A 17,953-nucleotide genomic window follows, 5' to 3' on the forward strand; every position below is an offset into this window, starting at 1 on the left:
ACTCTTGAAAATAGTTAATATTAATTTAACGTACAAAAGTCTAAGTAACACAATGACAATGTGTTGAATTAATAAACATTTGTGATAAAAATTTTAACACAAATACAAAGTGTTTTTATTTACTGTACAGTTACGTAATAATAAATTACACGTACAAATCACAATACCTATATGTCGTTAATAAAATTGACAATCCCTTAATCCTTTAATTCCTTAATTCTTTAGCACTGAATTTGTTGAATTTACCGTCAATGATAAATCTGGAATTGTTGTCAATTAAAATAAATAGAATATTAATTCTTTTTTATACGATTTCCAATGTTATTATGATTCTTTGAAATTAATTAGTATCTTTTAGTCAACATAATTAAATAACAATAGCAGAACATATACCGATACGTGAAAGCATGACTAAAGATGAGCTTTGTATCGATAACTGGGATCTTAGAGAGTGCTATATCTCTTGTATGATTTTATAAATATTAAAAGTCATTAAACTGCGTGTCGAGTAAGTTGAACGAGAATAGTAATACCACAGTATTAATAAATCAAATAAGTCTAACAGATCCAGGGTCAGTAATTGTATTACACGTTTCGACGTCAGTTCTGGAGGGGGTTAAGTTAAAAGGACTCTCTCTATCCAAGTTGACTTTTCCGATGCCAACTTCCCGATCGTGCCGCTTTTTCGAGTGTGCGGCACTTTGGTAACAGGACTCGCGTGTTTCTCGTATGCCACGTGTGCGTCGCGCGTCTGGACCGGTCTTTGAAGTACTAGCCTCACACGCATGTGCGTTCTTAGCTTTTCCAGCAAACTACGTGTAGCTGTGTTAACCATATGTCCATAAACCGTGGGTCTAACCATAGCCTCATTAGTTCTCTCTCTCTCTCTTTTTCTTTTTTCAGTTTTAAGCCGGCTGTAACCAGTTTGAATTAGCGTATTAATTTGTTTGCCCATTCAGCAGATTGGTTATGCTCACCATGTCATCTGCTTAGCAAATCTAATGAATATTAATATTTTAACAAATCTAGATGAAATTGTATTGTTTGATATAATAATCAAAGTTATTAAGTTTCGGGACGTGTGCCGGTATTAAGCTTTTCCGCAAACACTTTCTATTCTTCATGAACGAACAAAAAATGTTACAAGTTCTTATCGTGAATCATGTACTGGCGATTAACTTTCTTTTTACCTCGCGGAAGGCGCCCGTTCGCTTTTCCCTATAGGAGAAACTCCAGTTTGCGGTAAACCCGAGGAAGAGGCGGTTTCTTTGAAATTTTAACCGTGGTATTCTCCCGACCACCAAAAGTCGAGTCGTTAGGATCATGAGATTTGTTAAACAGACCTCGGAGAGGCGAGACACGGCGAACCTTTCTTTGTCCACTTCTTTTTTTTTTTTTCACTAAACCTCGCCGACGTCGTGGTGTGAAATTTCAAAGTGCTATCCAGTTTTCCGTCATCTCTCCACTTAGTACTTTGGCTCTTCGTCATTCGCTAGTTTGTTCACAATCGGAGAACCCGATTGCCTAGAGACATTTATTACCGAGCTTTTAAATATATGATAAAACAAAAAATTGCTCCACTTACCTGTCTTTTTTCATATCTATAATTGTTATTTTTTTTACGTTAATTAAATTTTTAATTTTTATATCGGCAAAATACATGCAACGTATTCATTTTCATGTCTCCCCGCAGTTGTACGCTACATACCTCTGCCATTCGTAGTCCATTTATATAGATCGTGATGAACGCGATCCACGCGGGTGTTTGCGGGCAAAGTGTCGTTCTGCCGGCTTCATAAAACGCTCCCGCCGCTCCATTCGTTTCAATTGTATCGCGATGGGGCGCACCGCCGTGAAATTAATCGCACAGCGGTGTCTTTGTCTGGTGACGGTGCGCGACCTTTATTATCGCAACACGTTCGAAAGAACAGACGGATCTAATGACCCCCCGAGCCTTGAGAACGGTCTCGCGGACGTGACACTCGCACGCGCCTAATTATTCACTCGCAAGCTGCCGGACAGACGTGTGTATCACCCGAAAGAAATCCTTCCCTGTAATTTATTGGTACGCGTATGCAGCATACATAAATTCGAGCTCAAATTGCGTAATGATAAAACTATATGCCACTGATTATCTCGGAATTCATTGAATATTATTTCCTATTCAAAGAAAGTAGGCTCGTATGAATTAATAACAATTAAGATGAATTAAGACCAATAACGAGCTACTAGGGTATACTATTATATAAAAATTAAAAAAGTTTCTTATTTATTTATGAGAAAATTGATAAACGAACTGAACGTTTCGACTTACTTAGTCTTTTTCAGCAGTGTATACAAACACAAACGTGTAGATTAATTATGATGTTACAAATAAATAAATAATTTAGTGTATCGATATCGTTAAATCATAAAACATCACAGCTTAACGTGTCAACGGAAATATGAACAATGTCGAATAAATAAAATTTGATAAATAAAGTCGAAAGTATGAAACATTGGTCGGTGTAATGGCGGTGTAAATAGAGAAATATATTATCTATTTATCTCAAATTATAATTGTAATTTATATGATCATTCATGGAAAAATTATTAACAAACACTCGTGTTATTCTTGAATAATTGTTACTTTCTTTTTTTCCTAAAAAACCTAAAAAAAACCTATTAAATATTTTAAGATGTTTATTATTTTATTGATTATGTATTCTTATCTTTTAATATTATTTAAATACTGACGCACTGACATATTTAGTTTAGAAATGCAGTGGATGTAATGTTTCAGGGGAAATAAAGGATTAAGATAATGATACGAAACAAAAATTAACTGTTTTCAAACTTTTTTCATTTATTTACAAAGTTCACAGCGACAATGCGTATTTTAATAGATGATGACTTATATCTGCAAGATTATAACTGTAAGTAACTCTGAGTAACTCAGCACACAGAGATTCAGCATGCTGCAGCAGATGGAAGTATGATCATTGTCAGCTTCCGTGAAGCAAATAATGAAATATATAGGATAAAGCTGTTACGTAAGTGCGGAAGAGTCGAAACGGAGCACAGAATACCCACCAATCGCTGTATCTCGAGCGAGGAAGAAAACGCTTCCTGCATTAGGAAGCCGTAGAAGGCCGTGGGTCGTAAAGGCGCGATGATCTGTGGGTAGAGGGTGAGCAGTGGCTGGTACCGAGGGGGTTGCAAATTGAATAACAAACGTTCACCCTCCTCGGTTAAATCACCGAAAAAGCCATCCCCCCCTCCCGAGCTTGCCGCTAGACGTTAACCGCACCCCCCGCGAATTGCTCTGCGGCGCAACCCCGGCGCGACCCTCTCCGACTGCTTTGCATAACGATCTTATTTCGTAATCTCTGCCATATTGATCCAGTTTACGGCGCCGCGCGCTTGAAAATTGTTTATCGCGGTGTCTCCGCCGGGGCATGTCCCGAATCCCCCGTCGCGTATACGTCGCGCCCCGCGTTCACCGAGAGGTACGAGAATTACGTCAAGCGATTTCGCACTGACTTTAATCTAGTCGCGTCTGGGAGCGAGAAATCATTTTTCTGTAATTGCTTCATTAATTTATTAACGGCAAAACGTATCTGTGTTTAAAAAACATGCAATTGTCTCGTAATACGGAATGATTGCTCCTGCCGTCATTGTTTGAAGAATATTGCGCATGCTGTAATCAATTATGACCGGCCGGAATGCTCGGGAGAATCAAAACCTTATAGAAGCTTAATGATCGCGTGACGCGGCTACTCCACTGTTTAGGCCCCGAGAGAGAGGCGAGCCGAGTCATTCTCGCTAATAAGATCGAGGAGCTGAAGCACGTATCGGGCGCATTTCCGTTCCGCGCTCGCGGGGCGACGGCAGAACGATGCCCGACGCCGACGCCGAACCCCGCCGCATAATCTCCGGCGAATCTCTTCCGAACGGAGAGAGCGAAGGTCGGAATATAAAATCCCGGAGCGGGAAAATAAAGTGGCACGACGACAAAGTGGGGGCGGCCTGATGTTATGACGGGACATTTCACGGTCGGTAGGATCTGGGATTTAACGGCCCGTGCGATAATATCGTCCCAGGAGCCTCGTGTCCCGCTCGTGCTCTCCGTCGTGTTCCCCAGCTCAGTGCTGTTCTCTGTCGGCCCGCCGTGGGTATTGTTGCGGGGGATATTGCCTACGTGACTCTTCGTCACGAATATTTAGATCTATGTGTCAAAATTAAAAATCGTTATTGACGGACACGCGTCATTGTACATCGCACAAAGCAATTGTTGATGGACTTACTTTCAACTCGTGCCCGTGGCGTATCACGTTTTAGCAGGCGGGGAAATTAATCCAGGCTGACTCGCGCGCACAGGTTGCACCTTAATAATCAGCGGCAGCAAGAGCGAAGGTCGAGCCAGGAGGTTAATAGAGACTAGCGGTGGACTGTCTTTTTCATTAGATTACAGTAGGAAGTCGGCAATTGGGCGGCGGGAACGAGCTTCGTGAATGGAGTGAAAGTCGAATAGAGTCTTCATTATTCACAAAAGCATTATTTATTTCCTTTTTCTCACTTTAAAATGAATTTATAATTTTTATAATAATACAGTAATAAAGAAGAGTTAATAGTAATAATTAATAATTAATAATTAATAATAATTAATAATAATTCATTGATAATAGTGCGATACTACATCCAAAAGGTGGGCTGATATGGGTTATCGTTCAAGTCCAAGTTCCAAACGTAATCAACAAATTGTCTGGAAAAAATTTTTAATTCACTAAGGAAAAATCACTTTCTCGTCAGACAATGTTCAAGGCCCTGTGTGGTATGAAATCGTTTGGAACCTGTCCGTGTCCATACTCCACGGTCGTTTCTCTTTAATTCGTTCCGTCTCTCGCCTTCCGAAAATGAACGGAAGAGAAGAGCCGACAGGGCGCGAAGGTTTTGTCGGTGTATGGTACAACGCGACAGTGCTTTTTATGTATATATATTTATATATTTATATATATATTTATATTTATATATATTTATATATTTATACGGGTTATTTTTTTTTACACATCATTACACCGCTTAATTAATATAATATCTCATTTCTCTCTTCCTCTCTCTCTCTCTCTCTCTCTCTCTCTCTCTCTCTCTTTCTCTCTCTCCCTCTTTCTCTCTTTTGCGTCCTATATATATATAAATATATATATTATGTACAAATAAAAAATCTTGAAATATCCGCGTGCGTGCGTTACGAGGACCATCTCCGTATTTAGAACCAGGACGGGGAGAACTAGATTCGTGTGTATCTCCGTGTGTGTCTACGTGTATGTATCATTCGTGCCTGCGTGTATGAGCGCGGCGGACGGACGTGCGGTGGATTGTGACCGGTTGTTGGACGCGAGTGCGCTCGTAACCGCTTAGAGACTATGTACAGGCGCGGGGGACGAGGGTGAGGGAGTCTGCGCGGTCCCCGGCGTGCCAGGATTTTGTTGCACAGAGTAGGAGTTATTTTGTCGCGAGTGCTGCTGTTGGTGCGATGGGTGATGATGGTGGTGATGGTGATGGTGATGATTCTGGTGTTGTTGATGGTGATGATGGGGAGTCGATGGATTGATGGTCGAGTGATTCTGCATGAGGTTCAGGTTGAGGGGGTAGGATAGGGGGGAGCCCAGGGCCGTTGCGGCAGCGGTACTGCAGGCACCGGCTCCGGGCCCCACCGGGCTCAGTGCATGCTCATCCCCGCGTGCGGATGGTGGGCCGCCGGGACGGAGGTTGCGTGATGATGAGGATGGTGCATTAGAGGCGGGAGATGCGGGTGGTGGGGATGGTGTGGGGTCAGAGGCGGTGGGGTCATCTGTATTGGAGTCATGGGTGTTGTCGGCTGATGGCCGAGAGTGGTGGTGGTGGTCTGGGGGGAGGTGGTGTTGGTGTCCTGGCCCGCCGCCACCGCCGCCGCCGCTGCCGCCGCCGCCGCTGCCGCCACCGCCGCCAGCTGCTGTTGCTGCTGCTGCTGCTGGGCCTGAGCTGGCTGCTGCGGCGGCTGCGGCTGCGGCACCGAGCTGGAAGTGGGACTCTGCTGACTCCCGTTGTCCTCGCTGTCGGAGCAGGACTCGGCCGACGAGCTCCCCGCTCCCCCCTTGCCCTTGCTGCCGCTGCTGCTGCTGCTGCTGCTGTGGGTCTTGACGTGCTTCGCGAGATGGTCGCTGCGCATGAACCGCTTGTTGCAGACCGGACAGGCGAATCTCTTTTCGCCGGTGTGGGTTCGAAGGTGCCGCTGCAACTCATCCGAACGTGTGAACCGCTTGCCACAGAAAAGCCAGTTGCAAACAAACGGTCGCTCACCAGTGTGCCACCGTAAGTGGGCCTTCAGATGCGACGTTTTCCCGTAGACCTTACCGCAACCAGGTATGTGGCAGCTGTGGATGTTCTTCTTCCTGAGGTGCACGCCGGCGGGACCGAGTCTCTCGGCTTCTTGGCAATTCGGGCAATCGCAGGTGGCACGCCCGGTGTAACGTCTCTGCGAGCGCGGCGAAGGCGCTTGACTGACGCCGGCGCCCCCGACGCCGACTCCGCCGCCGCTGCCCTGGGGGCTCCCGGCACCGGCGCCGGCGCCGGCCGTGGCGGCCGCGTGGTGATGGAGACCGAAACCGGGCGGTCCGCCCGGTAGCATCGACTTGTACGTGTCTTGCAGGAGATTGTGACCGGCCGTCGTGGCGGTGGTCAGCAGGTGATTGCCGGCCAGAGCGAGGCTCGTCGAGTAGTCGGCCGAGTAATTGGCCATTTGCGCCGCGTGGACGCCGACGCCGACGGTGCTGCTCACGTCCAGCCATCCGCCGGCGGTAGCGGCTCCATGCACGTCCCACCAACCGTCACTCGCTTTTATTCCGCCGTGCGTTGCGCCTGGCATCGCGTTGAACGGCCACGACTCGTACGGATGCCTGCCGTACACCGAGCCCAGGGTCGCCCCCTCAACCTTGCCCAGAAGACTACTCTGATGATGATGCGGGTCGCCGGCCGGTTGGGCGCTTGCCGTCCCGGGGAAATACAGATCGCTACCGTACTGCGGCGCGGTCGAGGCGCAAGACGTTACCGGCGCCCTGGCGTAACCACCGGTCGTGCTGCCGGCGCTGCTTGTCGCCGCCGGTCTCTGGCTCACTCCCGTCGTTGTGCACCCGCCGGTACCACCTCCTCCTCCACCCCCTCCACCGCCGCCTCCCCCGCCGCCGGTCGTGTGCTGTGGCGAGCTGCCGCTGCTCTGCGGGCTCTTCTTCCACGGATGGAAACCCTTGCCCACGGCCGCGTCTGCCAGCGGCGGCGGACTCTTGCTGCTCAGCTTGTTGCATTGCGCCGCCAGCATGGCCAGAGGTGTGCCTCGTAGTCCCGGATGATCCTGCAACATTATCATAAGATCTACCTTCATTCTTTGTTCTATAATGTCATAATTTTCTTACATAAATAATAGTCCTTTATCGACGTCTCGTCGTTTTTTTATATATTTAGGATATACTTTGTCGTGCGACGCGATGAATATGATTCGAGCTAAGATTGTCTTTGCATTCTGTTTGCACGTAAAGGGTTGTAACTGTGACTAATTTTTTATGAAGCTCTCACGCTTGATGAGCGTTTACGCGCAGAAATGACATCGATACGCGATACGTAACGTAATGTGCTAACAACGCTCGCGCGCGTTACCAGTTCTTTTTAGAATTTGTAACATTGGAAGCGCCCGTTATGGAGCAATCTCGTCGACGCGATTACGCAAATCAGTAATAACAACTCTGCGGCGAATTACGTATCGCGCGTATCGATTCGGGATACTTTTTCGTGCTCTAGCGCGGTTCGTAATATCGAAATCTGGCGGCCGGTGGACGCCCATAATCGCTCCGCCGCGCCGCGTCTAAATCGATCTAAAAAGAAGCCACAGTCTGGGCCCAGGTCCAAGGCGGAGAGAGAGAAAGAGGAAAGTCTTCCCCTAAGGGCGTATAATGACACTAAATTGCCGTTCCTATCCTAGAAGAGATCCGAGATTAGTCGCTGAAAGTAATGAGACCCGGATAGACCGACCGCTCTACCTAGGCCGCTTTCATGCAAATTGTTCTCGAATCAAGCACAAGGTCGACGTACGATTTCCATGATACCGTATTAAGCGATCCAAAATAACGTGGGAAAATGTTGGCGGTCCTTGGGAACAAATACGAAGACGCGCGATCAAGATCAACTCGGTCGAGCGTAAATGTGCTTTCGGTAAGAGATATAATTTGTAACGGAAGCGTGATGAAACTCTCGATGCAAATTGAGCAAATTCAATAACGACGCAATTTGCGTGTGTATCCCATGGCAGATTTTCACAACGAGCCTTTCAATTCCTTTGCGGAACTCGTGCCTCCTTTCGCGCACACGCGCGCCGCGAGGAATTAGAGGGAGGGCGCAATTTGCGTGAAGGGAGCTAAAAATTAGAGCGAACGGCAGAAGCCGACTGAAACTTTAGATAACGAACTTCATCAAAAGCAGCAGCTCCATGCAAATCGCTCGCGGGGGTAGCGCGGAGGATAGGGAAGGACAAGGCGAGTGTCGGCGGCTACCGAAGGGCCGGAGGCTGTGTAGAGGAGAGGTCCCGAAGCGGATTTGGACGCGGAGAGGTAAAAGCGAGAGGGTCCGCGGAAGCGGCAGGAAATTAAGGTCTGGAGGGCCGCGCGGCCATTAGCAGCCGGCGCCATGGAGGCGACACGCCCCCACGTGGATTCAACCTTGCGCCAGCAACACCGGCGAAAGACAACGAACGCGCGCACCCTTCCAGGATGGAAGCGACGTGAGAGAGGGAGAGAGAGAGAGAGGGAGATGGGGAGAGAGACGAAAGAGAGCGAGGAGAAAGAGAAACGAGAAACGGAGAAGTCGCGACCGCGCCGCGCTCGATCTATCCTTCGAAGAAAGAGAGATCCGGAGAGTCCTGCTAGGTTGCCCCGATCATTCATCAACGCGTACAACAAATGTCCTGCTCATATTTCTTCGCGGTAACATGACACACCGTTGTATATGGTCATTACTCAGGATGCACTCGTGCACGAGGCGCCGTTTCAAGGCTTTCCGGGTGATTTGTTCCTGTTACCTTTAACGCAAAAGTAACGAGTTAAATAACTTTGCGTTAAAACTGTAGATAGGCGATTGTGAGAGCGATTTTTGTACGATCGAGAAAGCCGTGGAATCGAGGAGTGAAACGTCTACATCAGTTTCCCGTCTAAACGACGAGAGACAAGTTGGAAAGTATCAAGAGTTATTATTCCGAGAAATCTCCGGACGCCGTGTGATTGCTCCCCGTTACGATGCTGCCGACGAATGGGAGCGCTCGTTGACGCGGAGGTCGTAAGAGGGTGACGGGCCGGCAGGATGGGAGAACCGCGGAGGGTTGAAAGGACGAAATCGTCGTCTCTCCCGCTTTTACGTCGAAAGGGAGGCGGAAGGTTTAGCGCGGCGGAGATCGCAACGGGGTTGAGTGTCTCTCCGCCGGTGTACGAGCCACGCCCTCTTCAAGCTCGATGAGTGCAGGTTGTAGGCAGGCCACGTATCGATCCGCCGGGACAATATGACAGTGGCCTGCGGAGACAACGACGTCCCTCGATCAGCTCCCTCCATCACTGAACCCTACGCGCGGATACACGCCCTCCGTGACGCGGGTCGCGCGGCTTAACCGTCGCGATCGCGATTCGGCAGTTTATTGTCGTCCTTTTGTCTTTTTCGGAGCGCTCTCACCGTGGCAAGGTGTCAACTAAGCTTCTAAAACCACGTCTCGAGTCCAAATTAAGAGGGAACTGTAATCGGCCGAGCGGACAATCGACCGTCGACGGAAGTGCGACGACGATCGTGCGTAGGTGAAAAGGTGCGTAGTACAAAATCGACGGAGCGTAAAGAGTGCCGAACCGCTCGGGCCCCGGAGTCCCTCGCACCCTCCTGTCGGCGCGGTTAAAAGGGAGCCGACGTGAAATGGGCACCGGTAGGATCCTTTGTTTTAGCCGCGTGACGTCACGCCCCTCGTAGCCAGCTAGGACTAATAATGCCTGGAGCTACGCCGCGCATAAATTAAAACGAAGAATCCTCCGCTTGTCTCGCCCCCCGTCCCGCCGCTCTCGGGGAATCTTTTTCCGAGAACTCATTCGCGCCGAGGCGTCGCGTCGTCGCGCGATTGCTTTCCGGGCCCTCGGTCGGGCCCTCAAACGTGCAGGAAGTATCGACCGCCGCACGAGATCGCTAACGAGATCGGCCGCTCGACACCCGATGCGACGCGCGGCGCCGCGCCGAACGGCGGAAAATAAAGCCGGAAACGATCGTTCGAGCACGAGCCACCACGTGACAGCTGAATGCGAGGGAGGTAAAAGACCTGACAGGGCGAGGGTGCGAGGCAACAAACCGTGGGGTGTCTACCGGTCGAGCTTCGTGGCGAACCGCATCCGACGTCCGTGTCAAACTTTCATTCCCCTTTCAGCTCGAGGAGAACCCCTCGTTCGCACATCAGGCGAGACGCACGTCGACGATCGGTACCTACCAGGTCTATACTATATGCGTGCACGCTAACGAAGACATCGGGAGCTCGTAATAATGGTAAATCCGTACAGTTCCCCTCTTTAAGTGTACCGCAGCGAAACTTTCCCTTTCTAAAAATATATTATTTACTGTTGTATAAATTTTTGTTATTCCAGTTGCGAACGGTCTTTCAGGAAGCGGCTTAGAAACTTGTTTCCGCTATCAAGCCATCGTTATCGAATTAGCCGAGCAGAGACAATTAGACGAGGACGAAGTCGCGGGAAAAAAAAGAGAGGCTTCGTGCTCCATAAAGGAGCGCCGCGCAAAATTAGCCGGCGTTCTTTTCTGCTTTCGGTGTAAAAAGTGTCGGTCGTTCTCAAGAGCCATTGACCGCGATCTTCAAGCACCTGCCGAGCCGGCATGGTCGAGTTTCTGATTGGATCCACCTGCATTGAGTAGCCCCCAACCAGCGGTATTGACTAACTGCGCCACTTCCACCAAGTCGCACTTTGCGTACTCCAACTTCTAGTTTTCTATATTTAACTGAATCATGAATTCCTTATACAGTGTTTTAAATTTTATTATAACACATATGATTCTATCTTATTTCATTGTAAAGACAAATACTAATATTCGCTCTACTTGGAAATAATATTTTTTCTAGTCGGTATAAATATATTTAAAAGTTTTATATTTTAAAGTATACTGTTGTGCGATTCTGATATTTATGCGAGATATTTAAAGAAAAATTCTGAATTAAATCTATAAATGCAATCCATTTCGTATTTATCGTGTAACATACGACATACGGTTCATTTCGTGCTGCGAAGGAAAAAAACTAGAATTCTTCACAAAGCACGTAATATCGCAGATAAGTAATGTAACAATTATTACCATGCAAATCGTAACACGTTACAGATACGGTATGTAATGTATACCATTGGATTATAAATTAAAATGGTATTATTACTTCTGCCAGCTCAAACGATCTCGTTGGCATTCTCTTTACAATCTCGATACGCTTACGCGAACACGCAAAACATTCCGCGGGAGAGGAGGTGGGGAGTGCAGGGGGGAGGAGGAAGAAAACGTATACCGTGGATCGGCCGGATCGAATTGCAGTTCAACGCGATTTCCATAGCGCGCTAATTAACCGTCCAGGTACAAGCCGGGCGAAATGTAGCGGGCGGCACGGAATGCCGTTGCACGTTACACGTGGGGCCAGCCCAGCTCGTCTTCGTCGGGGTCGTATGGTACATATCGTACGTCAACGAAGGGTTACGCGAGCAGGCCTTCCCTCGGCGAGGAGAGCGCGATGCCCAGGCGATAGTACGAATGCGGGTTACTTCGAATGCTAATTATTTGTTTATCAGCCTCCGCATGCAACCGCCGCCGTGCACGCAGCCAGTGTCCCGATAAGAAGCGGTGCCCCTTGAAGCTGTTGCGCGCTAGGGTTATATACGCGCCCGACTTCGGCCTCGGCAGATAATTGCGGCGATTATAAAAACGTTCGCTCGTCTTTCTCGTTATCGGGCTGGCCGTCGACTTAGATATACTCGTTTCCTACGTTGTTTCCTACATTGTTTCCTACGTTGTTTCGTTGGCCCCCTTCCCTCTTTCTCTCCTCCTCTCGATACTTTTTTCCCCTTCCTCACGTTCTTCGCGGTTATCTTGAAGTAATGTAATTAAGACTGTAATACGCGCGATCGAGTTAAAAATACACATTCGTACGGTAAACGACGTAAAAACGGTAAGAACACGAGGTTTAGCTAATAGCAGAAATTTCTAGTTTGCAGTAATGTTGCGTGACTGCGTAAAACTGCACGTTACGATGATAGCTCGCGAGAGCTGGAAAAAAAAAGAATAGAAATAAAAACTTTTTCCCGTTGGTTACAAGATGCGCGTTACCCGAGCAACCTCGTTGTATTCATAAAGTTAATTGTGTGATAGCACTAGCGTCCATATAGGTTAGGCAATTTTATGGGAACTCAAGTTATGACGACGTTCAACAAAATTGAATTTGACTTATCCAGATATTATCGCGAGAGATAAATTTTCAGCGAATATTCGCGACTGTCCTTTCTTCCTCTCTCTCTCTCTCTGTCTCTCTTTCTCTCCCGCCTTGCTTTAAGCTGCAAAAATCTTTTCACGTTGGCGACTGGCACCTCGTTTTCCTTCCGCCTCGTTTCTCCGGCTTCGCGAACAGAACGGACCCCCCTCGATCGACCGGCAGCGATGGAACGAAATTGTATATTCGCACGCAACGCGACTGCCATTACGTTATACGCGGGAGAGAAGCCTAGGGCCGCGGGGTCGTCGGTCCTCCTTTCGACAAAATGGCGCTGCTTTTTCTTGCTTGTCCGCCGGTATCTCCCTTTTAATCTCGCGCGCGCGACACTGACCGCGTCGCCAACAAATGGATTTTTAACTCGGCCCATCTAAGCGACGGAGGACCCAACCCGGGGTCCAACCGACGACGATTAACTCACCGTGGACGCGGGCTGCGGCGTATCGCGCTTAGCATCAACCGCCGCGATCATTAACCAGGTACCCTTATAAAAATGGAATACTGGATAGTATTAAACTGGCCAGTAATTAATACTTATTTTAAGTGTTTAAAAGCACTGTTGTACTTTTAATATTCCAAATAAGTAATAATCTACGCGGAAAGAATTTTCTCTTAAAATTTACCCTAAAAAAACTGGTAATTGTGGAATAATGTGTGACCTCGGGGAATTTTACTTTTTAGTAAAATTTATTAAAAGTATAGTAAAATTCTTTATTCACAATTACCAGATTTTGAGGGTAAATTTTAAGAGAAAATTCTCTCCGCGTAATATTACATTTTTATTATGGTTAGATTACCGTCGAGACCCGCGTGTCTATCGTTCCGTCTATCTGCATCACTGGGAATCGTCTCACGCGGCATCTCGCGCTCGTAACCTCGCGCGCAAGGCGATATCTATTAATTCCAGTCAGATCAAACGAAAGAGAATTAAGTAATACCGCCGTATCTGCCAGTCGCATCGTACGTTCATAAATAATTATTTGCAAATTAAATTACGCGCGATAAATTTTTCTGAATATTGGGAAACGCGAGAGGAAGAAGTGGGAGAGGGAGGGGGAGGGGGAGAGAGAGAGATAAAGAAAGGAGAAAAAGAGGCTGGGCTTTCTGCGGAGGACGGGATTAATAATCTTATTCATGAGTGACCGCAGGCCGGCGCCGAACAGCGCCGCACTGTGACGGAACCTCCGTTAGTTCCCACCGGAGCCGAGCTACCTGTTATATCCTCTGCCTGCTAAATTATGTTTTTTAATTAAATCCATCGTAAAGGAGCGGCTCGCCTGTACGCCTCGCTCTCGCCGCCCTTCTCTCGACCCTCTCTGCGTCGGTCTCCTATTTCCCTTCTCGCACGCCGCGTTACGAAAGAGCCGATCGTACGTCCGAGAGCGTCTACGTCGGGTAACCGTGGCTCGAGGCCAAAACAGGGAGCTATCCAAATTTATTCGGCTATCCTATAGCCCCGAGAGGCATCTCCTACCTCGCCTCCTTTTTGCTCCTCCTCCCGACGGCATCGAATCGATTTTTTTCCCTTTTTTTTTTGCCACGAACCCTCGACAAATTTCAAATCGCCCTTGGATTTCCGGGTAAAGATGTATGTAAATCGGCCTCGATATTATTCCAACCTTTGTCAATCATCGATCAATCATCGTATATTAGATCAATCATCGTATACGCAAGCGATGGAAACAAGCATTTTCAGTTTCAGATGAAAAGGAGTTCGGTCAATCGGGTAAACGGTGAAAAAGAAAAGAAGCGGGTGGAAACATAGGCGACCACAGGAGAGAAGGACCGCTAATTCATTAGCTCTCGTAAATCCGTCGCCCCCCACCGGCGTTGAATATTAAGCGGGGCATTACGCGGTCCGGTTATAACTCGCGGCTAGTTAACGCCCGGTATCATCGTCCCGACCTTCCACACTCCTTCTGCATGCGCACGGATATTCCCCTGCACTTCGGGGCACAAGGATCACCCTGAAGTTGCCCCTCACGAAAAGTCCAACTCGTCGCTTAGACGACGAAAAAGTCCGGTAACGCCACTCAAGTCCGATCGGTTTCCAGCAAAAATCGCGACTTCGTTTTTCAAACGTTACGTCTTCATTAAGATAATGAGGGCGGCGTAAATCTCGAGAGGCACGTCGCGCGCGCGCGCGGTCGAGAGTGCACTTCCAGAGAACACTCTTGTCGAGGGGACGACGGAAGCGGTCGCACATTTGCATAGAATAATTTAGTGGTACATAAAATTCCGCAGCCAATTAGCGCCGGAGTGTCCGATCTATCGCCCGGCCGGCAGTTTTGCCGCGTTTGCCTCACCGCGGAACGCTTCTAATTTGGGAAGCCGGTGACCCCCTTAAGAGCGGAGGGACAATCTCGCCCCATTAAAAAAAACTCGCGCGGGGTTTTATCATCTTATGCGAAGTCTTTTACCGTCAGGGGTACTCTACCAGCGTCGCTTTTACGAACCGACGTTAAGGCCACCCACACTAATATTCATATTCGCGGAAAAGTTTTTATTCCTCGCAGCGCCGTTACGTACCTCGTCTGAAATTGCATCCCATAAAAATACTAACCGACTAAAAATGTCATACACGAATGCGCGATACGTATACAGTTTATGTTACATGGAAAGTACGGCTTTTTTTAGAGTATATTGAAAATTTAGTTGGATACAGATCTGAAAATAATTTTGTCGGGTCATCAAAATAATTGTGAAGAATATTCAAGGATGGTGAGCAACACTGGAAAATTTTTCAATTCCTAGCAACCAGCTCATTATTATCTTAATGATCATTTTGGTCTAATAAAATTATTTTCAAATCTGTAGCTAAATTTTTAAATATTATTCCAGCACAATCTTTTTTTTTAATATAAAACTACATTTACTTCGTTAAAGACCATTCGCTAATTACCTAATGCTGCTCTGTTACGATAAATCAAAATGTAATTTTTACATACCGTAAAAGGGTTTTTTTCATTTTAAATCATTAAGCCCCATTTATATACTAGTTCCTATACAAGTTCTAATAGGGTAGAAGTCGCCGTGAGACAGTCGGGCGATATATCGGTCGGCGCGCACATCGACTTGGCGCAGTCCCACGAAATCGGGGGAGCCATTCCATAATATATCCTAAGCCTCGACAATGCTCACAGCTTCGGAGCTTCCAGCACGGAAGCGGATCAAGCACGGAAAGCGCGAAACGTTGTACGTCGGAAGCCGTGTGCATTAGCATATAGACGGAGTTGCCTCCTGGCGATGGTGTCGGGTAGGTAGGTAGCCACCGAGGGGGCTCTTATTTATTAACGATGTATTCTTCACCGCTACGCCGTATTTGCTCACTTTGTTCTCGTTAACCCTTTCCACCTCCGTGAGGCCCGCGCGAAACTACTCGACTGAATAAAACCAATTTGACCGAGATGGGGCAGGAGCGTATGCGGTAGCGGTCAAAGGATGACTAGGCCGGACAGGTTGATTAACATGACCGATGCACTATTCAATTTCGATCTGATATCTGAAAATTCCGTAATAATAAAACGCGATGCGATGATGAAGCTCTTGTTAAAATTATTGCAGCATTTACGGGAGTTTGATTGACAACGAGTGCAAGTTTACATGTAATTATTAATAATTCTTTTCTTTTTTGGCATATACAAAAACAAAAGAGAGACGAGACGGGGAGAGAAGTTTATATATCGAAATGGACGAGATAAACATTTTAAGCGTCGTCTCTCCGTTTACTCTCTCCCAGCACGCGATTTATGCTTTTCCAAATGTTTATTCAGTTATTTATGCGCGTTACAAATTGCATTAACCGCGCCCGTGATCGATCGCGTCGTAAAGGGCGTATTATAATTTCGAAAATACCGGCCTTTCCCGCATCGGTGCGTTCCGAAAGGATACGTTCGGGGAACGCTTAATAAATTTCTCTATCTACGCGCGCGCCTTCATTCTCCCGGACGTTCACAGCTTGTTGTAAGTCCTCGCGAGGACTCTTGTGTAGCGACAATAATCTCCGAATAGCGCGGCCGGGCTCGGCCTCCTTATTATGACGCGTGAAAGGCGCGCGGTGTCGTGAGCACGCCTTTATCAGCCGTTTCAGGTAGACCGGGGGGGGACACGGACGGTCCGTCTCTCGAGATCGTTTCGCCCTCCTAGACGTGTCTACCGAAAAACCTCCCCGTCCTCGTATATTCCGAGTTTTATAGCCGCGGCGCACACGGTGGTCCTGGTCGGCGGCTTTCTTTCAATTACGAAAGTTCCACGTAGAATCGACGTGTAAATAGCATCGACGACCGGGATTCCGCTTGGCAGAATCATAGGCCGATAAATTAGGCCTGTATTAGCATTTAAACGATGGAGCGGTCCATCGACGAGAGCTCGATGGCTCTCGATTACTGCGAGAACCGCGAAACGAGAAGAGGAACGAGACTACGGCTGTGTGCCGTCTCCCGCCATTGCTACCATTCGATTGAACGAGGGAACCCGTGTCCTTCGTTCATTGAAAAAGAAAGAGGGGAATATCCGTCGCGCCATTTTTTTTCTCCTCTGCGAAAGCTCGCGTCACATACGGACGGTTTTATTTGGAAGTGATGTCTTTCGGGCCGAGGCGAGATTCTCCCTCGTCAGGAATTCCCGTTCGCCGTGGCGTTTACGACGAGACAATGTGGCGCGGCGATAAAGCACTTACAAACTTTTAGCAACAGTGCACAACACTTATCCTTAGAAACGTTACAACGTCGTAACAATCCTCCGGGCGTAATACCAGGCGAATAGACGAAGGCCAGACGAGCGCATATTAATATTTGATAGCCATCGGTGTCCATGAGAGAGCGCGCGCCGGAGTAATTACGAGCAGCACACTCGTTCTCCCACATTCACGCTTCGTGAACTGAATTTCGAAGACGAACCTTAAATAATTCATGGAGGCGCGTACGTGGCGCGCGCGGGGGGGGGGCGGGGGAAGTTGCCGAGATCGTTCTTTCCTCCTCGCTCTGTACCCCCACGTCCTCCGCGCGGGGCACGCGGAGATGAAGTCGAATCCGAGAGAGTCCGGATCCGACTCGCGTGTGATTCCCGTCGCTTTTATCACCGCGACACGCATGCGATTACCATTGCTGTCAAACGCGGCCCACGACGGGCGACTATCGAACGAGACTGTCCAAGACTGACTTTACCGCACAACACTCTCCTTGCTGAAGGCCGACCACACACGCCGCTTCACCTGCTCGCTCGCCTTGCCGAGCGATATCGCTATATCCAGGGCATTTCCGAGACGACCACCGATACGCGAAAGGTAACGTCGTTCAGGAGACGATCGTCATAATATAGTCACGAGAGAGCAAAAGGGAAGCGCGCGAGCTGATAAATTTACGCCAGGCGGCTCGCTTCTGACGGCCCTTT

The 17,953-nt window shown here is 48.0% G+C and overlaps 1 protein-coding gene and 2 long non-coding RNA genes across 5 annotated transcripts in view; 1 reads left to right on the plus strand and 2 right to left on the minus strand.

The window, feature by feature from the left end:
• Positions 1-1,385: 1,385 nt before the first annotated feature.
• Positions 1,386-5,062, minus strand: LOC114255597. Its single transcript, XR_003626834.2, has 2 exons — positions 4,287-5,062; positions 1,386-4,207 (listed from the first exon to the last, which is right to left on the minus strand). It is a non-coding gene; the product is annotated as an uncharacterized LOC114255597 (long non-coding RNA).
• A 66-nt stretch (positions 5,063-5,128) lies between these two features.
• LOC105832981 (transcription factor Sp9) overlaps positions 5,129-17,953 on the minus strand; it is a 35,260-nt gene continuing 22,435 nt past the window's right edge. For both annotated transcript variants that reach the window (XM_036294145.1, XM_036294146.1), the window contains exons 2-3: positions 6,322-7,369; positions 5,129-6,253 (exon numbers count right to left, since the gene is read on the minus strand). In XM_036294145.1, the coding sequence (XP_036150038.1) occupies positions 5,397-6,253; positions 6,322-7,369 (1,905 nt within the window). In that variant the 3' untranslated portion in view covers positions 5,129-5,396. The remainder of the gene's footprint in view (positions 6,254-6,321; positions 7,370-17,953) is intronic.
• LOC118647974 lies at positions 7,544-11,272 on the plus strand. Of its 2 annotated transcripts, XR_004965119.1 has the most exons (3): positions 7,544-9,853; positions 10,457-10,572; positions 10,671-11,272. It is a non-coding gene; the product is annotated as an uncharacterized LOC118647974 (long non-coding RNA). The 2 variants fall into 2 exon arrangements; XR_004965118.1 differs by having other exon boundaries at positions 10,457-11,272.

This window comes from Monomorium pharaonis, chromosome 11, assembly GCF_013373865.1.
Source record: "Monomorium pharaonis isolate MP-MQ-018 chromosome 11, ASM1337386v2, whole genome shotgun sequence".
Classification (NCBI taxonomy): domain Eukaryota; kingdom Metazoa; phylum Arthropoda; class Insecta; order Hymenoptera; family Formicidae; genus Monomorium; species Monomorium pharaonis.